Below are 27,526 nucleotides of genomic sequence, written 5' to 3' on the forward strand. Positions count from 1 at the left end.
ATATCATCTGCAAATAGTGAGAGTTTGACTTCTTCCTTTCCATTTTGTATTCCCTTGATCTCCTTATGTTGTCTTACTGTTCTAGATAGAACTTCAAGGACAATATTGAGGAGGTATGGAGAGAGTGAACAGCTTGTCTTGTTCTTTGTTTTAGAGGGATTGCATTGAGTTTCTCTCCATTTAATTTGATGTTGGCTGTCAGCTTGCTGTATATTGCTATTATTATGTTGAGGTATATTCCTGTTATCCCTGATTTCTCTAAGACCTTTTTAATGAAGGGTGTTGGATTTTGTCAAATGCTTTTCCTGGCATCTAGTGAGATGATCATGTGATTTTTCCCTCAGTCTGTTTGTATGGTGGATTACATTGATGAATTTTCGTATATTAAACCATCCTTGCATCCCTGGGATGAAGCCTACTTGATCGTGATGGATGATATCTCAGATTTGTTCTTGCATTCGATTTGCCAGTATTTTTTTATTGGTTTTTTGAGACAGGGTTTCTCTGTGGCTTTGCAGGCTGTCCTGGAACTAGCTCTTGTAGACCAGGCTGGTCTCGAACTCATAGAGATCCGTTTGACTCTGCATCCTGAGTGCTGGGATTAAAGGCGTGCGCCACCACTGCCCGGCCTGATTTGCCAGTATTTTATTGAAAAATTTTCCATCAATGTTCGTGGGGGATATTGGTCTGTAATTATCTTTCTTATTTGTGTCTTTCTGTGACTTGGGTATCAATATAATTGAAACATATATAATACTTTAAACCACTGTGAATGCATTTCATTTGTTTTGAAGTATCCAGTTGAATATAAGTTTGATATCTCCCCATTCAATCATTTCAGTATTCTGACATCATTCTTGGGTTCTTGATGGTAAATAATTGCAAGGTCTATAATCTGTATGTTTGGAGTATAACAGCAGAAAATAATGTGACACATTACTTTTATCAGAGATTTTATTTGTCTGCATATGATTTCAAGTTTGGAATTTTGAACACTATACAGACAGTTGTTTCTCCATCTTGTCCTGGTCCTTCTAGATAGTTTTCTCTGCAACATCCATATACATAGGGTCACTTATGAAATATTCACTCTGAGGCTTAATATCTATCCATAATTTATTGGCCAAGGAAACAGGGTTTTTATAAATTAATGCATCTCTTGTATTCCTAGCTGTTGTTTAGATTGGTAATGCCTTGGTGTCCTGGCTCCCTGGTAGCTATGTAGCATCTATTGCCTCTGTCTGCCTTCTCCCTCCCCTCCTCCCCTGTCCCCCAACAACCCCACCAAGCCCGGATGCTATCCTGCCTCAGCACCACAGGAAGGGTGAGGCCCTCAATGCTGGATCTCCAAAGTCTGTCATATCATCCCAGGCAGGGCCTAGCCCCTCACCCATGTGTACAAACTGAGAGAGCATCCCTTCATGGGGAATGGGCTCCCAAATTCCACTTGTGTGCCAGGCATAAATACTGGTCTACTACTCGAGGCCCCATAGATTGCCCAAGATACCTCACTGACACCCATACTCAGGAGGTCTGGATCAGTCCATTGCTGGCCACTCAGCCATCAGTCTGGAGTCTCTGAGCTCCCACATGTTCAGGTCAGTTTTCACCTGCCCAGTATTTACCCCATTGCTCATCACTCCTCCCCAACTCTGCTACTTTGTTCTAGGAGTTCAGTTCAGTGTTAAGCTGTGGCTGTCTGCCTCTGCTTCCATCAAGCACTGGATGAAGGCTCTAGGATGGCATATAAGGTAGTCATCAATATCATTACTAGAGAAGGACGTTTAAGGTAGCCACTCCTCTGATGTTTAGATTGCCTGTTGATGTCATCTTTATATATATTTGGAAATCTCCTTAGTGCATGATTTCTCTTTAAACCAATAATGGCTCCCTCTAATATGATATCTCTTATTTAATCTCCCCTATTCTTCCCCTGAGTCATCCTTCCTGCTACCCCATGTCGTCCTGTTCCCTCTTCTTCTCCACTCTCTTTCTCCCAGCTCCCTCTCCCCTTCCCCTATGCTCCCCATATTCTCAGGAGATCCTGCAAAATTCCTGAAGAAGCCATTTCTTAAAGGAGCCATGCATCTTATGACAACCAACAAGAGAACCTTTCTGAAAAATTGTGTCTACCAAGAAACTGTTTTTTTATGGTTTATGTAGAAATTCTTGTCAAATATCTGGTCCAATTGTAATTTTGGTTTTGAGCCTAGAATTTAAAGTCTGAGCTATTCCTGCATACCATCAGAACCAACTGTATTTCCCTCTCTGTCTGTGTAATAGTCCTACTAGATTTCTTTCTCTCTGCATTCTGTGTCCCCACGATCAGTTATGAAATAACCACTCAAAGGATTATTCTCTATTTATAATTGTTTGGAAAAGATCTTAGGCTTCTTATTGGCTAATTCTACCAAATAAATTAACAAATTTCTATTTTTTCTTTATTTATCTCAAACATAAATTTCTTTTACATACCAATCATATTTGCTTCACCCTCCAATGCTCCCACTCTCCCCTACCACTTCCATTCCAACCTGCCTCCATCTGCTCCTCAGAGATGATGATGCCTCCCATGAGGAATCATAAAATCTTTCACATTATTTGGGATAGAACCAAGACTACCCATGTCTAAAATGAGAATGGTATCCCTCCATAGGTAATGGGCTCCAAAAAGCCAGTTTATGCACTAGGGATTAAGACTGGATCCACTGCCCGTGGCTCATTGACAGATCCATGCCAACAATTGACACCTTCTTTAAGGTGCCTAGGTAGGTCTTATTCCTTCAGATTCCACAGCTGTCATTGTGCAGTCTGTGACCTTCCATATGTTAAGGTCAGCTGTTTCTGTGTATTTGCCAAAATAATCTTCACCTCTTTGCTAATCATTCTTCCATCTTCACAAATATACTCCAGGAGTTCAGCTCTGTGCTTAGCTTTGAATCTCTGCTTTCATCTCCTACTGAATGAAGGCTCTGTGATGGCAATTAAGGAAATCATCAACCTCATATTAGGGGAAGGATATTTATGATCGTCTCTACAATATTGCTTAGATTCTTAATTGAGGTCATCCTTGTGGAGTCCTGGGAATTTCCCTAGTGCTAGTTTATCCTTAACACCATAGTGGCTCCCTCTATCAAGGTATCCCTTTCATTACTCTCCTTCTTTATCCTTCCCCCCACTTGACCTTCCTAATCACTCAGATTCTACTCCTCCTTCCCCGTTGCCTCTCCTCTGCTCCTGTCTCCCAAACCCATACTCCCATGCTCCCAATTTACTCCGATATTGACCATTTTGCCTTCTCTGGGGTCCATGTTTGTCTCTCTTATGGTACTCCCTATTCCTAGTTTGTTGGACTTGTGGATTGTAAGCTGGTTATGCTTTCTTTTATGTCCAATATCCACAAATGAGAGAGGGAATACCATGGATATATTCCTTTACCTTAGTTACCTGAGGCAGGATTTTTTTTCTGTTTTCATCCATTTTCCTGGGAATATCAAGATGTCATTTTTATTAACCACTGAGTAGTATCCCATTGTGTATATGTATCACAATTTCCTAATTCATTTTACAATTGATGAGTGTATGCATTGTTCTGGCTATTACAGAAAATGCTAGTATGAACATAGATGAATAATCTTCCTTGTGGCATCAGTGTGAATCTTTGCCTATATGCCCAAGGGTGGTATTGCAGGGTTTTGAGGGACATTAATTTCCAGTTATCTGATTAACTGACATACTGATTTCCAAAGAGGCAGTACAAGGTTGCACTCCACTAGCAATGGAGGAATGTTCCCCTTACCACAATACTCTCCAGTATAAGCTTTCATTAACATATTTTGGTATTAGCCATTTGATAGGTGCAAGATAGTATCTCAGAGTTGTTTTGATTTGCATTTCCCTGATGGCTAAGAGTGCTGATCAATTCCTTAAGTGACTTTTGGCCATTTTGCATCCTTCTATTGATACTTCTATACTTAGTTCTACACTCTACTTCTTAAATGGATTATCCGGTGTTTTGGTGACTAGATTCTTGAGTTCTTTGTATATTTTGGAAATCAACAATTTGTCAGATATGGGGTTGGTGAAGATCTTTCCCAGTTCTGTGGGATGCCGATTTTTCTTGTTGACTGACTGTGTTTTTGCCTTACAGTAGCTACTCAGTTTGAAGAGGTCCCATTAATTAATTGTTTATCTCAGTGTGTGTGCTACTGGCAATAAGTTCAGACAGTGGTCTCCTGTTCCAATTCGTTCAAGGGTCCTTCCACTTTGTCTCCTAAGAGGTTTGGTGTAGATGGATTTAAATAGAGATATTTGATCCATTTCTACTTAAGTATTTTTCATGGTGATAGATATGGACCTGTCTGTAATTTTCTACAGGTTAGCATTCAGTTATGTTGGCATCATTTGTCAAATATTTTTATACACTGTGTAATTTTAGCCTCTTCTTCAAAACTCAGGTGTCTGTACGCATATGGAGTAATATCAGTGTGTTCAATTAGATTCCTTAGTTATACCTGTCGGGTTTTTTGTGCCAATACCAAGCTATTTTAATCACTAAAGCTCTATAATAGAGCTTGAAATCAAAGATGGTGATGCCTAAAGAAGTTCCTTTATTGTAAAGGATAGTTTTGGTCATCCTGTTTTGCTTTGTTTTTCCATATAAATTTGAGTATTATTCTTTCAAAATCTGTGAAAAATTGTTATGGGATTTTGATGGGGATTGCATTGAATTTATAGCTTGCTTTCTTAGGATTGCTATTTTTACTATGTTGATCCTACATAGCCATTAGGGATTAAATTGGTTATGAGTTTTTGATTTATTTTTGGTAAATCGTATTTATCCAGAAAATTGTCCATTTCCTTTAAATTTTCCAATTTTGTGAAGTCCACGTTTTCAAAGTATCAGTTGATTATTGACTTGATCTCCTCAGCATGTGTTGTGATGTCCCACTTTTCATTTCAGATTTGTTAATTTTCATGTTCTTTCTCTGCCTTTTGCTTAGTTTGGATAAAGGTTTGTTCAGCCTGTTGATTTTCCCAAAGAACCAACTCTTTGTTTCAATGATTCATTGTTTCATTTCTTTGTTTCTATTTATTGATTATCCCTCAATTTCATTTGATTGTGTCCACTCCTCCTTGGTTAGTTTGATTATTTTTGTTTCAGAGCTTTCAGGTGTGCTATTAAATCACTAATGTGGTAGGCCTCCATTTGCTTTATGTATGTACTTAGTGCTTTGAACTTTCCTCTTAGCACTACTTTCAGTCTATCCCATAAGTTTGTGCATGTTGTGTATTTATTTTCATTGTGTTCTAAGAAGCTGTAAATTCCTTTCTTTATTTCTTCCTTGACTGAGTGTGATGCAAATGAACACTGTTCAATTTCCATTATTCTGTAAGCTTTGTCATATCATTGGCATTTCCTACTTTGGGTTGAATATGTTTTCTGTTCTTTGGACCTGGGCATCTTCACGTACTTATTTAAGTATTATTTGTAGGTTTGGCCTTTTTTCAATGTCCCAGATTTTTCTGGATATTTTGTCTTAGCAATTTGTTGGAGTTAACATTTTGTTTGCTCAACGAATCTATTTCCTCTTAGGTATCCTCCACACCTGAGATTCTCTCTACCATCTCTTGAAATTTGTTGGTTATTCTTGCATCTATAGTACCTGACAATTTATCCTGATTTTCCATTTCCAACATTCCCTAAGATTATGTATGCTTTATTCACTCGATTTCCCATTTTGTCTTGAACTCTTTGAATTTTTACTGTTTTTTTTCTTTCTTTTTTTTGTCTTCACTTTCTTCCTTTAAGGGGTTTTTTGATAACTTGCATTTTTTTGTCTTTTTCTCAATTTCTTTAATGGAGTTCCTCATTTCCCCCCTTAACGGACTGTATCCTCTTCATAAGTTATTTTTAAAGTCATTTTCCTCTGCTTCATCTGAAATGGGATGTTTAGATCTTGCTGTTCTAGAACCCCTATCCTCTTCTGGTGTCATCCTTTTGTTGAATGAGTTTTTTATCCTGTCATTTACACATCTCTTTCTTCAGTTGTTGCACATGGAAACCATGGTTCAGGGGGGCTCTCTTCCTCCATTTGCTATAGATGGGGTTGTTGGCTAGGGGCTTCCTCTTTTACTCCTAGTGGGGGTCAGGCCAAGTTCTGCTGGTGGCAGATACAATGCTGGATGTTTTTCATGTGGAAATGCTGTATTCATGTATCTGGGGTTTCAGTGGGTGGGATGGGTATGAGATATGTCCCGTAAAACTAGAATTTAGAGGCAAAGGATCTCCAGTCTGTGGTGAAGGTTGGGATTTGGGGGCACCAAGATACATACCTCTCTATGGGGGGGGGCAAAGTATCCGATGGCAACAGATGTATAGGTGGATAGTTTGGTGTGTTAGGAGGCATTCCACAAGTCTCTGGGGTTACTGTGGACTGGACTGGATAGTATATGTACTCCAGGGAACTGGGCTTAAAATTTAGAGGACTACAGTGGGGGAAAATACACTTACGTCTCCTGGTATGGGTGGGGCAAATGCACGAATGGTGGCAGATGTGGTAATGGATGTTTTCCTGTGTCAACCCATTTCTATTAATCTTTGGCTTTGGCTTATATAGGTGATACCCTGATGTCTTGCCTCCCTGGTGGATACATGGTCTCTCTTGACAAAGTTTTCCTTCTCTCTGCCTCTTTGTTTGGAATTCCTGCCCAGCTAATTCTGCCTTTCCATTGTTCAATAAAAGCTATATTCATCAACAAATATGACAAATACATGGACCCTACCAGAAGAGGAAATATACTAGATATCCCGACCTAATTGGAGTGGGAGGGAGAAGGCTAGTAAGAGAGTGGGAGGGGGGAGAGAAAGGGAGGAGGGAGCGGCACATGAGGGTCCTGAAAATCAAGGTGAGGGAAGGACAGAAAGGGAGATCAAGAAAAGTTACACATTAATAGAGGGATCCATTAACACTTTAAAAAACATCGCATTAGGGAAAGTCCCACAAGGAATGTCCCAAAAGGAAAACAGCTATGGAGAATCTAAGCATAATGGAATGTGTACATTTACTGACCTTCTCCTAAAACTACACTGATGACTACCTTGATTAATATCTTGGAGCCTTCACACATTAACTGACATAACCAGATGCAGAGTTCCACAGCTAGTCACTGTGCCAAACTCCTGTATTCCAGTTATAAGGAGGGAGTTGTGATAATGTGAACAAAGGAGTCAAGATAATGTTAGGGAATCACAAAGAAACAGCTGAACTGAGCATGTGGGATCTCACTGAGTCCAGACTTGACAGCTGGGCAACCTTTACAAGAATGAAATAGTCCAACTGAATGTGGTTGACAGTTGGGTGGTGGCATGGGCAGTTTATGGGGTTGCTGGAAGTGAAAACAGTACGTATTCCTAGTGCACAAACTTGCTATGAGACCATTACCTATGGAGGGATACATTATACATCAGAGATACAGAGGGAAAGGCTTTGGTCATGCCCTAATTTATGTGGCATACTGATGATGCCCTATGTGAGTCCTCAGACTCTCTGAGGCGTGGATGGGCGTAGTTTGGGGAGATGGTGGGAGAGTAGTAGGAGTTAAGGGATTGGAAACTGTAATTGGTAGGTAAAATAAAAATGTTGAAAAATAAAAGTAGCCAAGAAAAAGCAAAGGGAAATATACAATCACAGCATACAGAGGGATATCCCCCATCTCTATACCATCTATTAAAAATGACAGTGAAATTGATTTTACATATATAAATGTTTTACCAAGCTTCAACCAAAATACAATTCCTCATATTTCTTCAACAGATTTGTTATGCTGTTCAGAGAGGTAACATAGTGTATAACTACAGATTATTCCCCAACACAGACAGAGGAAAGCATATTCTGAAAACTACAATCTAATTACATATAACCTCCCAGATATAGTCAATAATTTATAAATGTATTTTTCCACTTATGAAAGAAAAGGCCTGTAGTCTTAATTATTCCTCTTTCTATTTCCTCTTCTACCATACTGTAGCCTCCATACACTGACTTAATATATTTTTAATTTCTCTTTCTTTTTAGCATTAATAATTTTAATTATCCTTTCTGTGGAAAGATCCTACATATCCTACATCACCTTTGGCCGCATACTAGGTACCTAAATTTAGACAGTCTATAGAAAACATAGTCATCAAAATCTTAAATGCTGGAATCCATGAAATTGAGAAAACATGCACTGTTGGTCTTTCTAGGGTAAGTCAATTAGGATAATGTTTTAGGTTCACCCATTTAAAACCATTATGTGAAATACCAAAAACAAATGATAGAATTATTAGTGTATACTCTAACAAAAATTAAGTCAAAATGGCTCAGATAATATAACATATTACATGTCCTTAAGATGTACAGAGAAAACAAATTCTCAAGAAATGGCACCTTGATGGATTCAGTGCAGAATCCCACCACCCTTCTTAGAAGAACACTAATATACTTACAATTATATGACAAAATGCAAATTTTCCATGACAAGAATACATCAAAATTATTATCTATTAGGATCAAGAAATTATAAATGATTTTTAGGACTGCTCCTAAGGTTACTGCTAGATTCTATTCTGCTTTGTGGGTTTGTGGGGGGGGGTGCATGTGTGTGTGTTTGTGTGTGTGTGTGTGTGTGTGTGCTTTATTATTGTCATCATAAATGTCATAGATTCTTTAATGTGTGACATACTTACATGATTTAATATTGCTTGAAAATACAAAATAATCTATATTCTTGAGGAATAATCATGAATCCTTGCTGTTATTTGCCTCTCAATCCTTCATTTTTTGTACTGACCATCCATCTGTCATAAGTGAATAATGCTCCTGAATTTCTGTTTCCAAATTGATAGTGTCCCTTGTCTGTCAAATCCCCAATCAAAGTACTTTGGACACCTAATGAATGGTATGAGCAAGAAAATTTCGCTGTGCCATAGGTTATGTACATTATTGCTTGCTTAATGTAATATGATGAGATCTCAAATGATATAGTCATTAGCAATAAAGCTGGACTAAAATTCTCTAGTTATGTATTTGTTTTGCACACTCACACATATATGTGTATGAACACATTTAAACACACTTACAAACACACACACACACACAAATATATATATATATATATATATATATGTATTTGGAAAATATATATGTAAGAATAAAAATTATCAAATGCCAATTGTCAATTATATTATTGATGAGGGAATATTGAAACATTTGGAATGAAAGTGATTGTGATAAGCTTGAATTGGTATACCAACATTTTAGTTAAATTTACTTTTAAAATAGTTTGTGAATTTAACATTTGAACTCTGAGTTCTCATATTTTATTTTGAAATTCTAAATTTCACTATACTTTGAAAATATGAATTTTATACAGTATGTCTTTCACCAATTCAATATGTTCTTAGGTATCTGAAGAAATGGAAGTCCTATATAATTATCATTATGATTGTGGAGATTTTAAAACCTTCTCTCCTCATGTCCACAAAGCTTTATGGAAAGGATAGGCATTTGTTGTGGATGATTATTTTGTTGTTTTCTGTTTATTATTCACATTGTTTAAATAACAACTTATTAACATATATTAATAATAACTATAGAAAAATCTACCTGTGATTTTTTCCAATTTAAATTAGAAACAACCCTGCTTAACATGTCAAACCCAGCTCCCTCTCCCCTCTTCCCCTGCAACCCACCTACCACCCACCTCATACCAGTTCAACTCCCCAGGGAAGGTGAGGCCTACCATGGGGATCCCCAAAGTCTAACATATTATCAAGAGCATGGACTAGGGCCTCCCTCATGTGTCTTGGCTGAGAGAGCATCCATCCACATGGAATGGGCTCCCAAAATACATATGTATGCCAGGGATAAATACTGATCATCTACTAGTGGCCCCTTAGATTGCAGAGGCCTCCTCACTGACACCCATGTGGAGGGGTTCTGGGTCATTCACATGTTGGCTCCCAGCCATTAGTCCTGGGTCTATGAGCACCCCTTGTTCAGGCCAGCTGTTTCTTTGAGTTTCATCTGCTCTGTCTTGACCCCTTTGCTCTTCACTTCATTCCAGGAGTTCAGTTCAGTGGTTAGCTTTAGGTGTCTGCTCTGCTTACATTATCCCATGATGAACTCTCTAGGATGGTATATAAGGTAAGCATCAAACTGATTATTGGAGAAAGGTATTTAAGGTAGCCTCTGCTGTGTTGCTTTGATTGCCTGTTGGTGTCATCCTTGTAGATGACTGGAAATCTCCCTAGTGCCACATATCTCTTCAAATCTATAATGGCTCCTTCTATTACAATATCTCCCCTCCTGGTCTTCTTTATTCTTCCTCCAACTCAAACTACCTGGTCCCATACTTCGTTCTCTTCCCTCCTCTTCTTCTACTCTCTTTCTTCCACCTACTTCTCCCTTCCCCCTATGCTCCAAGTCCACTCAGGAGATACTGAGCCCTTCCTCTTCTCCACCATAGCATGCATGACTCTATTAGTGTACTCCCTGTTTCCCAACCTCTGGCGGTGTGGATTGCAGGGTGACCATTCCCTTTTCCAAGTATAAAATCCCTATATGAGTGAGGAGATGCCATGTTTGTATTTTTGTGACCGGGTTACATCACTAATGATGGTTTCTTCTAATGCCATCCATTTGCCTGTGAATTTCAAGATTTCATTTTTTTATTTCTTGCTGAGTAGTACTCCATTGTGTAACTGTAGGTCATTTTCTCTTTCCATTCTTCAATTGAGTGGCATCTAGGTTGCTTCCTGGTTCTGGCTATTAAAGATAATGCTGCTATGAACAGAGTTGAGCAGATGTCTTTGTTGTATTAATGTGTATCTTTTGGGTATATACCTAAGAGAGGAATTAGAGGATCTTGTGGTAGACTGATTCTAATTTTCCCCAGGAACCTCCATACTGATTTCCAAGTTGATGTACAGGTTGGCACTCATAACATCAATGGGGGAATGTTCCCCTTTCTCTATATCCTCTCCAACCTAAACTGTCCCTGGTGTATTAGATTTTAGCAACTTAGACAGGAGTAAGATGGTATCTGAGAGTTGTGTTGATTTTCATTTCCCTGAGGATTAAGGATGTTGAACTCTTTCTAATGTGTCTTCAGACATTTTAGACTCCTCTATTGAGAATTTTCTATTTAGTTCTCTACCCCACAATTTACTTGGATTATTTGGTGTTTGGAGTCTAGCTTTTGAGATATTTGTAAATCAGCCATTTGTGAATAAATTTCCCCATTCTGTGTGCTGCCATTTTGTCTTGTTTACTGTTTTCTTTGCCTTGAAAAAACTTCTCAGTTTCATGATGTCCCATTTATTAATTGTCAATCTCAGTTTCTGTACTACTGATTATGTTCAGGAAGGAGTCTCCTATACCAATTCTTTCGATTTAAGTCCTGCTTTTTCTTCTATTGAGTTCAGTGTGCCTGGATTTATGTTGAGGTCTTGGATCCATTTGTACTTAAGCTTTGTGCATGCTTATAGATATGTATCTATCTGCAGTCTTCTACATGGCAGCAGCCAGTTATGCCAGAAACATTTGTTGAAGATGCTTTCTTTTTTCCATCGTATAGAGTTAGCTTCTTTGTCAAAAATAGGTATTCACAGGTTTGTGTGTTATTATCAGGGTTTTCATTTGGATTCCATTGGTCAACCTGTCTATTTTTGTGCCAGTACCAAGTGGATTTCTGGACTACAGCTCTATAATAGAGCTGGAAGTCTGGGATGGTGATGCCTCTGGAAGTTTGCTTATTGTACAGGTTTGTTTTGGGCTATTGTGGGTCTTTTGTTTTTCCCTGTAAACTTGAGAATTATTATTTCAGGTCTGTGAAGAATAGTGATGGTATTTTGATGGGGATTGCATTGAATCTGGTGTTTGCTTTTGACAAAAATTGCCATTTTTACTATTTTGTTCTTACCTCTCCAAGAACATGGGAGGTCTTTCAATTTTCTGGAATCATCTTTAATTTCTTTCTGTAAAGACTCAAAGTTCTTGGGATACATCTCTTTTACTTGTTTGATAATCATTACCCCAAGGTATTTTTGGCAATTATAAAGGGTGATAATTTCTTTCTAAGCAAATTTATCTTCTGCATATAGTAGGGCTAGTAATTTTTTTAGTTAATCTTGTATCCTGGAAAATTGCCGAAAGTGGTTATCCACTGTACGAGTTCTTTGGTAGAGTTTTTTTGGAAACATGTATATAAACTATCATATCATCTGCAAATGGTGAAGGTTTGACTTCTTCCTTTGCAATTTGTATCCTCTTGATCCCCCTTTGTTTTGTTATTGCTGTAGCTGGAAATTTAAGTACAATTTTGAATAGATATGTAGAGAGTTGTCTGCCTTTCCTTGTTCCTGATTTTAGAGGAATCACGTTGACTTTCTCTACATTCAGTTTGATATTGGCAGTTGTTTTGCTGTGTATTGCTTTTATTATGTCTAGGTATGTTCCTATTGTTAGACCCCCAGAAAAACTCAGGTATCCGGGGTCCCAGGCCACGAACACGGTCACCCCAATCACCAGGCAGATTCAAGAGCTTTATGCAAATTGCATGAGGCTTTATTGTTTTTTAACGAGCTAACCCCATGTTAGCTCGGGTCTTTCACCCACCCGCCATGGTGGATGGCTAGCAAAAACACCTCGAACTGGTTGCCTAGCCATCTTGTAGGGCAGCATAAGGGTCATCTTTAGAGAGCTCTCAGTTCCATGTTGTAGAACTAGAGTCATTTCTTTTTAGCCATCTTTTCTGCTGTTTGTTAACAATCCTGCCAATACCAAGAAGGAACCATTTCTCTCTCTGTTCTCCTTTGTGCTCTGGTGGCTCACCCCTAAGTCTTCTGTCCTCCCTAGTCACTCACATAAGTCTCACTCTGCTCAAGTGTAGGCCTATTCAGATGCTTATCCACACAGAGATACAAATAGGATAATATGTATACATATTATCCTGAGGCCATGGTAAACAATTGTAGACTTACTGGCATTAACAATACAATAGTTGGCCAGAGCTTTTGGATGTTGGGTGTTCCTGTTTGCTGGATCAAGAGGCTGAACCCCAAAATATTCCATAATAGAATTATTTGGGACTCCACAGATATCACATTATTTTATTTAGTAGTTTCTTTTACTTAAAGTTCATGAGGGAACATGGTCTGTAGCTCTCTTTCTTAGTTGTGTCTTTGTGTGGCTTAGGTACCAATGTAATTGTAGCCTTGTAAAAACAGTTTGGAGGTGACCCTTCTGCTTATTTTGTGTGGAATATTTTGAGGACTACTGGTATGAGCTCTTCTTTGAATTTCTGATAGAAGTGAAAACATCTGTTCCTTTTTTTTGTTGTTGGAGAATTTTTGATGACTGCTTCTATTTCATTAGTGTTTATAGGTCTACTTAAATTACTCATCTGTTCTTAATGTAATTTTGGTAAGTGATATCTATCCAGTAAATTGTCCATTTACTTTAAATTTTCAAATTTTCTGAGAACAGGTTTTCAAAATATGACATGAAGATTCTCTGGATTTCTTCAGTGTCCGTTGTTATGTCCCCCTTTTCATTTCTGATTTTGTTAATTAGCATGCTCTGTCTCTCTGTCTTTTGGGTATTTTGGATTGACTTTTGCCTATCTTATTGATTTTCTCAAAGAACTAACTCTTTGTTTCATTGATGCTTGTTTTCTTTTTTTTCTTCTAGTTTATGGATTTCAGCCCTCTAATTATTTCCTGGCTTCTACTGCTCCTGGCTGAGTTTGTTTCTTTCAGTTCTAGAGCTTTCAGTTGTGCTCTTTATATTCTAGCGTGAGTATACTCTAGTTTCTTCATGTGGGAACCTAGAGCCATGAACTTTCCTCTTAGCACTGCTTTAAAAGTGTCCCATAAGTTTGGGTATGTTGTGTCTTCTTTGTTGTGAATTCTAGGAAATTTTAAGTTCATTTGTATTTCTTCTTTGACCCAGGAGTTGTGTAATTGCACATTATTCAATTTCCATTAGTTTGCAGGATTTCTGAAATTTGTGTTATTGAATTCTAACTTTAAACCATGGTAATATTATAGTATAGACGCTGTTATTCCAATTTTCAGTATCTGTTGAGGTTTACTATGTTGCGAAATATGAGTTCGATTTTAGAGAAGGTTCCATGTGGTGCTGAGACGAAGGTATGTTCTTTAGTATTCAGATAAGATGTTCTATAGATGTCTGTTAATCCAAATTGGGTGGTAACTTCTGGTATTTCTTTGTTTCTTTGCTTAGTTTCCATCTGAAAGTCCTGTTTAGTAGGGAGATGGGGTGGGAGTTGTGAGTCTCCTAATATATGTATGTGGTTTTTAGTGTATATTTGGATTTTTAGTAACCCAAAGATTTGTGAAAGTAGGTGCAATTATATCTGTTACATATATGTTCCTAACTGAGACTTCATATTGATGCATATTTCCTGCGATGAATATGGGATGACCTTCTATATCTCTTTTGATTAATTACTGTTTGAAGTCTAAATTTTTTCACTTGTAAAATTTATAATTCATTTGTTTTGAAATGTGTTATTAATCTAAATTAATTTTGCAATTTTTAGGGAAATAGAACATTTTTAAAAATGGATAATAATTTGCTTTGTTTTCTAAAAATTATGTTAATAGTTTTTGGTTACATGACATGTTTAAAGAGGTTCCATTTAAATATTTCATATTACATTAAGCACAATTTCATGATGTAGCATACTTCATGTTTTTCTTGTTTAAACACTGGATTACTTATGGCCATACTTGTTTTTAATGATCATTTTATTGCTTTCTTTTTAATAAACTCTCTCTTTCAATGACTATGTATTAGTATGTATTAATTATAATTAATCATAGCAAGTCTATATATGATTTTTCATTTCTAACACTATATAATGTGCTTTGAAAGATGTTATTGATCTAAATTAACAATACAATTTCCAAGCAAATAGAACATTTTATGTGATTAATCTATTTGCTACAGTACACATTGGAGTCCTTTTATGTATAAGTTTCAATATTATTTTGTGTAGGGAGCCGGTTCCTGCATTGCTCCATTACAATAATGGTGCCTGAAGACACCAAGATGTAAATTACTTCACAGGCGCTGGGTAATCTCCATTCCTTTGATCTCTGCCTATCCCGTGGCTCATTTTGGCCTGAGGAGCTGAAGCCATTCATAGGGTAACACGTCCCAGGCGGCTGGTCAGCCTTTATAAGGGATGGTTTTCTTAGTTCAGTGTCTCCGCTCTGGTCTCCGCTCTGGTAAGCTTATGCATTAAAGCTTGTCTGCAGAAGGATCCGAGTGTCCTGCGTGTGATTTCTTGCCGGCCGAGAATATACAGAGCGCGCGGGACACATGGTGCCGAAACCCGGGAACATGTAAACATCTCCGGCATCGCGGAGACCCCTTGGCTACAAGGTGGATTCAGAACTGCAGGGTGGTAAATTCGGAGAGGTATGTTTTTTCTGGACTTTGGCTTGGGAATGTTGCTATTTTGGGAGGTTAATATAGAGGCTTCTATGCTTTTACTAGGAGCTATTTTGACTTCTCTCACTGTTGTAACAATCTTAAAGAAGTCCAGAATTACATATCAGAAACCGAATGTAGTGAGAGATGGGGCGCGCCTAACAATAAAATATAAGAAAAAAGGACCTCCCGGGATGTCTACTGACAAGGGAGTGTATAAGAAAAAAGGACCTCCCGGGATGTCTAGTGACAAGGGAGTAAATAATTTGTTAAGAGAAACAACAACAAATAAGAAAAAAGGACCTCCTGGGATGTCTACTGACAAGGGAGTGAATAATTTGTTACATGATTCTGTAAATAAGTTTAAAGCTTTAAATCTTGATAGTTCTGATGACTCTGAAAGCTCAAGAGATAAAGTTTTAGAAAAAACAGCTCAGCTAGGTAAAAAAGAAACAAAAAAGGAGGGAGAGAAAATAGGGGATAACCGGTCACACCCCGGTAAATTTAAGAGAAATAAAGACTCAAAACCTAGCCTCTGACCTACAATGAAACTAGAGGCCTTGGAGCTGAGCAGCTCAGACTCTGAGATTTTAGACTCTAGCAAGGAAGCAGAGCTAGAGGAGGAGACAGCACGATACCACCCCGATAGATATCGGCTGCCAAAAGTGAAAACAAATATGAGGCCATCGCCTGTTGGTCCAGCGGGTGTGCTTCCATCAGCACCCCCACTATTTGGTACCGACTCCTTTTTACCATCAGAGGAGCAGAGAAAATTGCAGATGGCTTTCCCAGTCTTTGATAGGGGAAAAGGCCGTGCCTGCTATTCAACACTTCTTAAAGGCCTGGAATGCCTGGGGCTTTAAAGCCTCATAAACATTGACGCTCGGGCCAAGCGTCTCACCTCAAAACCTAAAAGGCCAAAAGGAAATGGTAAAATGGAAAGATATCTTAACTGATCTTTGGAGAGGCCCGGATCCTATTCTCATAAGATCCAGGGGAGCGATATTGTGTTTTTCCACAGGATGAAGAGAATCCCCTGTGGATCCCAGAAAGACTCAACCCGAAGAGCCCCTTCGGACCTTCAAAAGTTGGAACTCCACCCTCTCCCCGGGAGTTGAGAGCCGCTATTGTTATCCAGATTAACTCCTGTCCTTGGCGGAGAGATTGCCACTGCTTAAGGGGTGGGGGTGGGATTGTTTGATGCAGCCGTTTGCGGATTGCTGTTACTTTTGGCTGGTCTATGAGAAAGGGGTGGGGGTAGGATTGTTTGATGCAACCGTTTGCGGATTGAAGTTACTCCTCTGGCTGGTCTGTAAGCTCGAGGGCTCAAAACTAAAGAGAGATCGCCCAAGCGCTTATATTTTGGCTAACTATGCTTAAGCAATAGGCCCCGCCGGCTAGACAGCTCTTACACACCCGGAGCCTAGGCTCATTGCACAGGGTAGAGTGTCTGGTTTGGGCAGCCCCAATGAGGGATGCTGAGCAAAGGCATCGCACAGAGTTGCCTATTATGCAGGCTTCTCTGGGAGGTATGTTGACCTGCATAAGGGTTACCTGCCCTGAGACTCCCTTTCCCAGAAAAATGGCAGAGGACAGGTCAAGAGCGCTTCGGGTCAAGCTAACAGCCTGATGGCGACTCTTGTACACAGTCTTAATGTTTGATTTTGGGAAGGTTCAACCTCTGCCTCTATCCCTCAACATATGGGTGACCTATTTGCTTGTAAAAATATAAAGCCTTTTCATTAATTAATAAAAAAAGGGGGATATGTAGGGAGCCGGTTCCTGCATTGCTCCATTACAATAATGGTGCCTGAAGACACCAAGATGTAAATTACTTCACAGGCGCTGGGTAATCTCCATTCCTTTGATCTCTGCCTATCCCGTGGCTCATTTTGGCCTGAGGAGCTGAAGCCATTCATAGGGTAACACGTCCCAGGTGGCTGGTCAGCCTTTATAAGGGATGGTTTTCTTAGTTCAGTGTCTCCGCTCTGGTCTCCGCTCTGGTAAGCTTATGCATTAAAGCTTGTCTGCAGAAGGATCTGAGTGTCCTGCGTGTATTTCTTGCCGGGCGAGAAAATACAGCGCGCGGGACAATTTTGCCTAATTCCAGACAGTCATATAAATAACTTCTTTCAATTCTTCCAGGTTTGTTTTGTTATCCAGTTCAGGAGTTGTTTCCAAAAGAGTGTACACAGGATACTCCTCAGGAAGAAATATTAGGCAAACAATATATGAAAGGCTCAACTCTTAAAGTTCATCAGAGAATATGTATTGGAATGAAACTTTACAGATATAAAGAATGTGGGAAGTCCTTCACCAATGGCTCAGATATCAAAGTTCATCAAAGAATAGATACTGGAATGAAACAATATAAATGTAATAAATGTGGAAAGTCCTTTATGAAAGGCTCAGATCTTAAAGTTCATGAAAAAATACATACTGGAAAGAAACCATATAAATGTAAAGAATGTGGAAAGTCTTTTACACAAGGCTCAACTCTTCGAGTTCATCAAATAATACATACTGGAGAGAAACCTTATAAATGTAATGAATGTGGAATGTCCTTTGTGAAAGACTCAAACCTTCACACTCATCAAAGAATACATACTGGAGAGAAACCTTATAAATGTAATGAATGTGGGAAGTCTTTTACACAAGTCTCAACTCTTCAAGTTCATCAAAGAATACATACTGGAGAGAAACCTTATAAATGTACAGAATGTGGGAAGTGCTTTACCAATGGCTCAGATCTTAAAGTTCATCAAAGAATACATACTGGAGAGAAACCTTGTAAATATGAAGAATGTGGAAAGTCTTTTACACAAGTCTCAACTCTTCAAGTTCATCAAAGAATACATACTGGAAAGAAACCATATAAATGTAAAGAATGTGGAAAGTCTTTTACACAAGTCTCAACTCTTCAAGTTCATCAAAGAATACATACCGGAGAGAAAGCCTATAAATGTACAGAATGTGGGAAGTCCTTTACTAATGGCTCAGCTCTTAAAGTTCATCAAAGAATACATACTGGAGAGAAACCTTATAAATGTACAGAATGTGGGAAGTCCTTTACCAATGGCTCAGATCTTAAAGTTCATCAAGAATACATAGTGGAGAGAAACCATATAAATGTAATGAATGTGGAAAGTCCTTTATGACAGGCTCAAAACTTCATGATCATCAGAGATTACATACTGGAGAGAAACTATATAAATGTAAAGAATGTGGAAAGTGCTTTACTACACCCTTAACACTTAAAGTTCATCAAAGAACACACACTGGAGAGAAAACTTACAATTGTAAAGTATGTGGCAAATCCTTTATCAAATGCTCAAAGCTTCAAGCTCATCAAAAATTACATAAAGGAGAGAAACGTTATGTGTAAAGAATGTGGAAAGTCCTTTGTCATAGGTTCAAATTTTAAATTTCATCAAAGAATACACACATGCGAGAAACCTTACAGTTTTCAAGTATGTGGCAAGTTCTTTACGAAAGGCTGAAATCTTGATGTTCATCAAAGAATACACACTGGACAAAAACCTTAAAATTGTAATTATGTGGCAAATCTTTTAAACAGACCTCAACACTTCAAATTCTTCAAAAATTTCATACTGGATAGAAGCATTACAATTGAAATGCATGTGAAAAGTCCTTTACTATGAGCACAATACTTAAATTTCATCTAACAATACATAATAGAGAAAAGTTAGAAATATACAAATTGTGGCAGGTTGTGTACCTATGATTCACATCTTCATAGACACTACAAGTTTGGAGAAGTCAGAATCCTTAATATTTAATGAGTACATTATATTCTTTCCTTTACACATTGATCATCTCTGCAATAACTGAATACATTCAGACATGAGAGAAATCTTATAAATGTGAAGCACATAGGAAATCATCTTCAGGGTGCTTAAATGTTGACAATCACCACAGAATCCAAACTAGAAGAATGCTATTAATTTTAAAAATGTGGCAGGTTTTATGGAGTGCTCAAGTAGTCAAACCTAAAAATTCATCACTATCAGAATCCTAACAAATGTACAGTGTTTTAAAAAATTCTTAAAAGAATCTCAAAAATTAGAGCATGCCTGAAAATGCATAAAAGCGACCAACTCAATAAGGAATCACTGTCCCAATACTCATGCAAAAATAAGGTGCGTTATAATGTGAATATTGGAAGGAAACATTTAGCATGTGTTCAAGCTATACTCACAGTTAGATGAGTGCCATTATTAATCCTTATAATCATTGTCATTTTAGGAGCATTCTATCAAGAAAAAAAAAGGTTGTTCACAAAATGATTCATGGAAAATCATCTACAAATGCAGCAATGTATCTGCCAGTGCTACACTGAAATCATGTACTAAAATGATATAGGATAAATTTGTCAAGATTTGAAGGCACAGATAATTTAAAATGTTAATACTTATTCCAGGAAAAGTTTACTGATAACCGTCCAATTCAACCTCACTTCATAAAGTTCTTTATATTTTGTCGGACAGAATAATGATGTTTTATTGATAATCACTTTCATATAGATATGATTGTGTTGGTAGTGTTTGAAATTTTAGAGAATGTAATATAGATTGATTTTAACCTAATGTTTGTAACCATTTTGTCAATTATCAATAAATGCAATATAACTTGTGTTCAATTACTCCTGACTTGGAATGGGAAACATCCATTTTATACCAGTATAGAGTAATAAGTGTCAGGAATTGCAATACAAAATATTGCCAGAAAACATGACTTGAAATTACAGAACAAACAGCTTTAGAGAAATTGTAGCAAACTGAAGCATTATAAGTAGATGTGGGGGGATATGGCATGATTATATGAAGTCCTGAGTGGCTGTATGAGTGAACGTCAGCTGTTTATATGGGAAAAGTTAGATCAAAGACCAGACACTGAGACACTGAAAAAAAAAAAAAGCAAACTAACTGAAACCTAACTTCCACTCATTCATTGAGGATGTGAACATTACAAATCCTCCTGTGTTTTGGTGAGAATGTTAATATTTTATTATAAATACTATATAGCCTACTTTGGTTTCTTCAGCTACTTAGGCATCGCTAGTTGAAGGATATAGAGTCTGAAAGTACTAAGATGAGGCAAGAATGCCTACCTGCATAGCTTTAGATAATAATCCTGCCACTCAAATATCAACCATTCTGTACTAACTCTTTGAATGTATTTGCACGTAGGTATTACAGACACAGAGGTTCTGTGGTATGTTTGTTTCCATTCAGAGAGTTTGGAACAAAATATCCCAGCATTTCTTTGGGTCCCCTTTATATCCATGTATATTTTCTTTATTCTACACCACTCCACTTAAATGTATAACTGGAGATGTACTGGCCAGGAATGCAATAGTCCAATTGTGCTAATTCAAAAAGAAATAAGATATTTGAGTGTTTAAAATCAATTGTATTCACAATTTCTCACTAAGAAAGAAAACTTCCTGATTATTAATTACTCATGAGTCTGAGGGTAGGATTTCACCAGTAAAATTTCCAAGACAGAAATGAAGAGCAACCATTGACAATTTTACCTAATCTAAGAATATGTGCCAAGAAACACCAAAGTACTCCCTAGTCAAGCAAATAAGCTGTGACTAATGTTCAAAACTGGAAAAAATGTCTCACTAACCCAGAAACTAATATTTCTTCAATATTTGATCTCATACTTTGTGCATGGACATGTCAATTTTTTCTCTCTTTTTAAACGTGACAGAAATATAATTTTAATGAATGGATTACATAATATTCATGCATATAATAAAAAAATTTGTGTAAAGCCGGAAACTGTATACCATTTAAATCTGTCACATCATTTGTATTTACAGGAAAAAATAATTCGTGTCCTATATAACTGAAGCATGCTAGATGATTGCACTAGAAAGACTACTTAGAAATGTTTTTCGATACTACATTGAGTATTACTCGTTCAGCCATATATGAAGGCAATTGCAAAGTCATTAAGCCATCACGGCTGTTGAAGAAAATCTAGCTAAGCTGAGCCACATGATAGTTGCGCTGTCATTTTTGGTTTTGCATTTGGCATTTTGCATGTTTAGTGAACTAATAATTTTAGTGCAATTGGCGATATTAGATTATTTGGAAATTTCTTATGAATCATTTTTTCCTTTTCCCAGAAGTATTGATTTTATAATATTCCAGGAGGCATATTTCCCTCCCAGTTTTAGGGAGAAAGCCTTCTAGTGGAATATTTTCCTTACAAATTGGAGGTTTTGACATACATACAGAGAAGCCAAAGGTCATTTTATGAGACTTGAAACATCTTTCCCAGTTCTTACTCAGGAACAAGATAATCAAAGCAAAAAAAAGTGCTGAACACATTTCAGCTGTCTAGAGTAGTTGGCTGCAGATCAGAGTGTAAGCTTCTTCCCATTGGACAATCAGGCAACTATGTGGCATATAGATCAACAAAGCTAAACTAGCTAAAGAACAATGGCCTTACAGAGAGCCTGGTCCGAGATCAACTCCAAGGTATGGGAAAAAATGAACAAATACATCTAGGTTTAGACTTTTCTACCAGAGGCGAAAATAAGGAAACATACATTTTCTGATGGAAAATTTCTCTTATGCTTCATCTGAAAAATCTCTCTATCGCCACACAGCTGCATTGTTTCCATACAACTGCATATTTTCTATACATACACATATCTCTTTCCTGCATAGCCTTGCCTCTCTACACAGTCCACATCTCTTTTCTATACAGCTTAGCCTTTTTTGTCCACACCATTACAAAGCACCACACAGTTACACTTTTCCACACAAAGCCACACCTCTTTCCTCACATTAGACTCTCTTACATATATGTCTGTCTTCTATACTGATGCATGTTTTCTACTTCTCTACCCACTGATCAACATTATCTCACATTTTCTTAAACTTCTTCTTACATCTTCCACACTTCTCTATTCTCTCAAACTTTTACTCTACACTCAGCTACATCTTCAATACACCACATTCCTGTCATCCATTTTCAAGTCTCTCTGCACATGTCTCTTGATTTCTCTGCACACATCTCTTGCTCTCTCTTGTATACAACTCTCTCACCACATACCTTTCTTTCTCCATAATCATCTTCTTCCAGAGGAAAATCTCTGAGCAAATGGTAGTAATATTTTCAGTAATCATTTCCTCAGTAACCAATGTATCAGAAACATGAAGAATCATGTTAATCCCAGGCTTGGAATGTAACACAGACCAGCCAATGAGCAAACTCTCATGTAGCTCTTACTATTCAGTTTTCACAAACAGTGAGTGAAATTGAAATCCTTTATTTGATTATTGAATTTTTTCTCCCTCCTTTAGTCATAAGGAATTAAGTTTTACTAACTTAAATAGAATCATCCAAGTTCTCGGTAGCTGTACACTTTCCTTTAAGCCCTGTGCTGCTGGAGGCTTGTCCTAATGCCAGCACTATGTTGCTATGTGATTGTCAATTATTCAGAGCACACAGATGTGTCTTAGTCTCCCTCTCCCTCTTTATAGTTTTGTCTCATCATGTTCCCATGATAAGCAATACATTTAAAACTATTTTTCCAAGCAATCTTAATTTTGTTTGCCCTTTTAAGACAGAGTCTCAATATGTAAGGTAGGGTACCTACCTCAGTCTTTTAAATTGTTCTTAAATGTGGCTCTTATTTACAATGTTTCTTCTATTCACTTAGTAATTTTGGAAGCTTATATATTTCCCATAACAGAATGTATTATGAAGTCTGCCTCATCATAGTCCATAAAATGCTTCTTTTTAAAAGTTTGATGACAACCAGGCATTTAGCTAGACCAAGTCTTCTTTTTTGTAATGATACCTTTGTCATATACTATTTTTTAGGGTACATGTGTGTCTCATTGTCAACCTACTGGTTGAAATTTACAATGAAATAACTTTCATAGTCCCCGTTTCTTATGTTTTATTTTCTTTTGTTACCTTAGGGTAAATAAACAGCTTTGAGCTGCAATCACCAGACCGAAGCCTTGCCAGACCTTTGCAAAAAATCATTACCTATTCTGGCACATTTCTTTTCCATGAAAATTTTGCAATATTGTTTGTCATATTTTATGAAAATTCTTCTGGGTTATTGCTTGTGTTTGATGGACTGTCTTGGGGCAGGATTTGATTCTTTCAAAATCATGTTTCCTCAAGCAAGGACATGGTCCCTAAATTAATTCTAATCTTAGAAAATTGGAATCAGCCTACCTCAAGACCCAGCAATTCCACTGCTAGTTTTATACCTAAAAGAAGCACATTCATAAAACAAGGACATCTGTTTAACTATGTTCATGGCATAACTATGAAATAGCTAGAAACTGGAAGCAGCTTAGATGCCTGTCAACCGAAGAATGGATAGAGAAAATGTGGTACATTTACACAATGTAGTACTATTCAGCACACACACACACACACACACACACACACACACACACACACACACACACACAAACAACAATGGAATCTTTAAAATTGAAAGAAAATGCATGGAATTCGAAGAAACCATTCTGAACAATGTAACCCAATCACAAAAAGACAAACATGGTATGTACTCACTCATATGTGGATTTAAGACATAGAGTAAAGGATTACTTCCTACAATCCAAACTGCCAGAGAGACACAAGTAAACAAGTAGGACCCTAAAAGGGACAAACATTTCCCCTGGAGAAGGGGAAAGGGTCATGATCTTCTGAGTAAATTGAGACCATGAGAAGTGGGAGGAGGGAGCTCCAAGAATGAGAATGGAAGAAGTGAAAGGAGGCAGACGTCATGAGGGAGCAGAAAGTTTGAGTCAGGTATAGAATAGAAGAAAGGATATGTGACAGGTAGGGTTTTAGTTGGGGGCTGTTAAGGGCAGAAGGGAGGGATAAAGGAACTGGGATTGTCATGTAATTCAATTTTGTCTCTAATTCAAATAAAAATTGAAAAAAGTGCCCTGCTTACCTCCCATCCTTCTCTCCCTTTATCTCACTCTCTGTCTGTTTCTATCTCTCTCCCTCTCTATCTTTCCTGTCTCTATCTCTTTTCTTTTGCTGTTCCTGTCTGAAGAGGCTGGTATTCCCCCTTTTCTTTTCCCTTTTTTTGATCTATTTACCTAATAAAAGCCCTATGCTTGTACAGTAAAAAAATTGGCTTTGGTTTGGTCACATGTTTTTTCTTCTGCTATGCCAACAAATTGATTTACATCAATATATACTTTGTGAGTTTGAATATAGTTTCTACTACTTCCTGTTACAGTTTGTTCCTATCTTGTGTGCAGGATTAGTTTGAAGGCTGGGAGTGCTGACATGGCCAGCTTCCACGGTTCCTCTGGTAGCCAACAATCAAATGTTCATGACTTTGTAATGTGGGAGTACAGAATCCTGTAATATCCTAGAATTCAAGGCATTCAGATTCAGAAAGATTATTTTGGCACCAGGAATATGGTAAACAGAAACTTTGTCTAGATTTTGGGTAATTGTTTTTATATTGCCTTTAGGGATGGACAAGTTTCTCAATCCAAAAATCACTGAGAAATGACACTTGCAATCTGAATGGGAAGAATCCATTTCCCAGGAAGTGCTACAGGATGTAAACAGCTGGCTTCAGTAAATGACATGGCAGCTTATGAACTCTCTATAAGATCGAACCAAATAAATCAGGCAGCTTTCCAACAGAATCAGGAGAGAAGGAGACAAAGAGGTACAGAGAGCATGCACTAATTGTGGGAAGTAGGTATGAATAAAATGCATTGTGTGCATGTATGAAATTGCTTAGACCAGGTACAAGACAAAATATTTAGATTTCCTGAAACCAAGAAGTCAATTCCCTGACAGGTTATCTTATCTAAATTTGTGATTTCAGATCCTCATCTTTTATGTTTGCTGATAATTGAACCCAGGATATCATTCAGGGTAAGCAAGTGACCCCACCCTGCCTTAAACTGCCAGCTGTTGCAAATGTCATTTTACATAAAGTAAAGCATAGATATAGTTTCACTTTTACAAACCAGGATGACAGTTCCTAGTATTAAGCTCACAAACACAAAACCGTGTCCAAAATTTGAATCAGAATATATTCTCTTGTGTTGCCAGAACTGGTCTGTTGCCCCAGACTGTTAAGTAACCTTTCTCAAAAGCTGTAAAATTTATTTTTGTACATGTTTAATCAGAGAATTTCCTAATGAGATTGAAAAACAAGAGAAAGTGCCAAGAACCAGCTAGAAATATGAAGGGATTCCTCTAATATGACAACCAGATGAGATGGAAATGTTGGGTGAAACCAGAGCAGAAAGCAGGAATCCACTGTCCGAAGCACATAGGTGGATCTGGGTACTCTCAGCACAGCACAGCAGGGATAGGAAGGACTTGAGTTGCTAGCAGGTGACTAATTGGCTTGTCAAAGCATGGAAAACACACACATAAGATATTTAGGCCACTGACAAAGGTTTCTGAGCCTTGGAGAATCTCTGGAGGTTTGGACAGTGCAGATGATACCCCTGCCCTGGGTAACTACTACAGCCCCACACCATGTTTTCTGGATACAGTACATGCATGCTTGTCAGCAATAAGAAAAAATACAATCAAGAAAGTCAGCACCACAGAGGAAGAAAACCATACCTAGGAAAAGAAGTAGCATTCATGGAGTAAATGAAAAATGAATTTGAAGCATATGTAATAGACACATCACAGGGATAAACACAGTTATTCCATCCAGAGAACACTAATAAATCAGCATGAAAGAAAAGCCAGGGAAAGAATCTGAACCCATGTGTCTTGGTAAATGCCTTTAGTGTCAGTACATGAGATGTAGAGATAGGGGGATTTCTGTGAAGTTGAGTTAAGCCTGGTCTACCCAGCCATTTCTGGAACATCTAGTTCAACATTGGGAGAACCACCCTCCAAAAATGAAGAGAGAAACTGTTTGATTGATTGCTATCATAAAGTTAAATAATGTGAGACAAACACAGAGGATTGGCTTTGTGGCATCTTATGCTGCTAGTTGCAAATGCTGTCAAAATTCACCCTTCTCATAGAAGGCCTTGTATATAATATGAAAAAGCTGCTCTCAACCTTTAACCGACCATTTTAGAGAGACTGGCTAAATCTGGACATCTAGCTGTAGAGACTGCCAATGCGGGGTAAAGTAGAGGTAGGACATCATTTTCAATCCGGTTGTCTTTAACAACATCATAGACATGTCTTCTGGAAACGACATTGCAATGGAATTGGTTATGCCACTTCTAGAAAATATCCCAGGAGCAACATTCCTCTTAGTTTGTTCAATAGGTTAGAGGACCCAGCAGAAGGAAGAGGAGGTCCAGAGCCAAATTGGTCATTTGAAGACATCTTTTTGTGTGTGTGTTCTATTGCATTGTATATGCATTTTCTTCATTTCAACCCGCCCTTGTATGTGTGCCTCTGTGTGTGCGTGTGTGTGTGTGGGGGTGTTTGTGTGTGTGTGTGTGTGTGTGTGTATGTGTGTTTGTGTGTGTTTGTGTGTGTGTGTGTGTGTGTTTGACAATGCCAAGTATTTTTTGGGAAATATCTTTCTAGACACTCTAAATTGCCTGACATATTTTATAAGTAGTAGTAGTAAAACAACACATTATGTAAACACGTTTTTATTAGGATTTATTTGAAATATTGTTTGGGGAGAAATAGCCAAAGCCATCCTGAGATGACCACATTGTGTGTGTTCCTTGGTTTCCAGGAGAAGGAAATTTAAAGCTCTAAATCACTGTGCTACATGGGTGGAAAAATCCCCACTGTCCCATTTTGTTGGTTTTTGTTGTGTGCATGGTTTATATAAAGGACAAAGGAGTACAATTTACAACATTTAGTCAATCTAGGTGTTAAAGTGGTTGCCAGTGCAAGACAAAGTAGAGGTAGTAAAACAATATTTTGTAATTTTTTGTTAAAATTTTTCATTTTGTGTTAAAAATTTTAATTATTACTCTCGTTACATGTGTGCCATTTACTGGACTGCGGTGTACATAATAGAATACAGTCCT

At 37.7% G+C, this 27,526-nt stretch overlaps 1 protein-coding gene across 1 annotated transcript in view; it reads left to right on the top strand.

The window, feature by feature from the left end:
• Nucleotides 1-18,891, top strand: part of LOC118239318 (zinc finger protein 239-like) — a 40,883-nt gene extending 21,992 nt beyond the window's left edge. Inside the window, exons 3-4 of the mRNA XM_035449119.1 lie at nucleotides 17,859-18,584; nucleotides 18,668-18,891. Of these exons, the coding sequence (XP_035305010.1) occupies nucleotides 17,859-18,584; nucleotides 18,668-18,891 (950 nt within the window). The remainder of the gene's footprint in view (nucleotides 1-17,858; nucleotides 18,585-18,667) is intronic.
• The last annotated feature ends 8,635 nt before the right edge of the window (nucleotides 18,892-27,526 follow it).

Source organism: Cricetulus griseus, chromosome 9, assembly GCF_003668045.3.
Source record: "Cricetulus griseus strain 17A/GY chromosome 9, alternate assembly CriGri-PICRH-1.0, whole genome shotgun sequence".
Classification (NCBI taxonomy): Eukaryota; Metazoa; Chordata; class Mammalia; order Rodentia; family Cricetidae; genus Cricetulus; species Cricetulus griseus.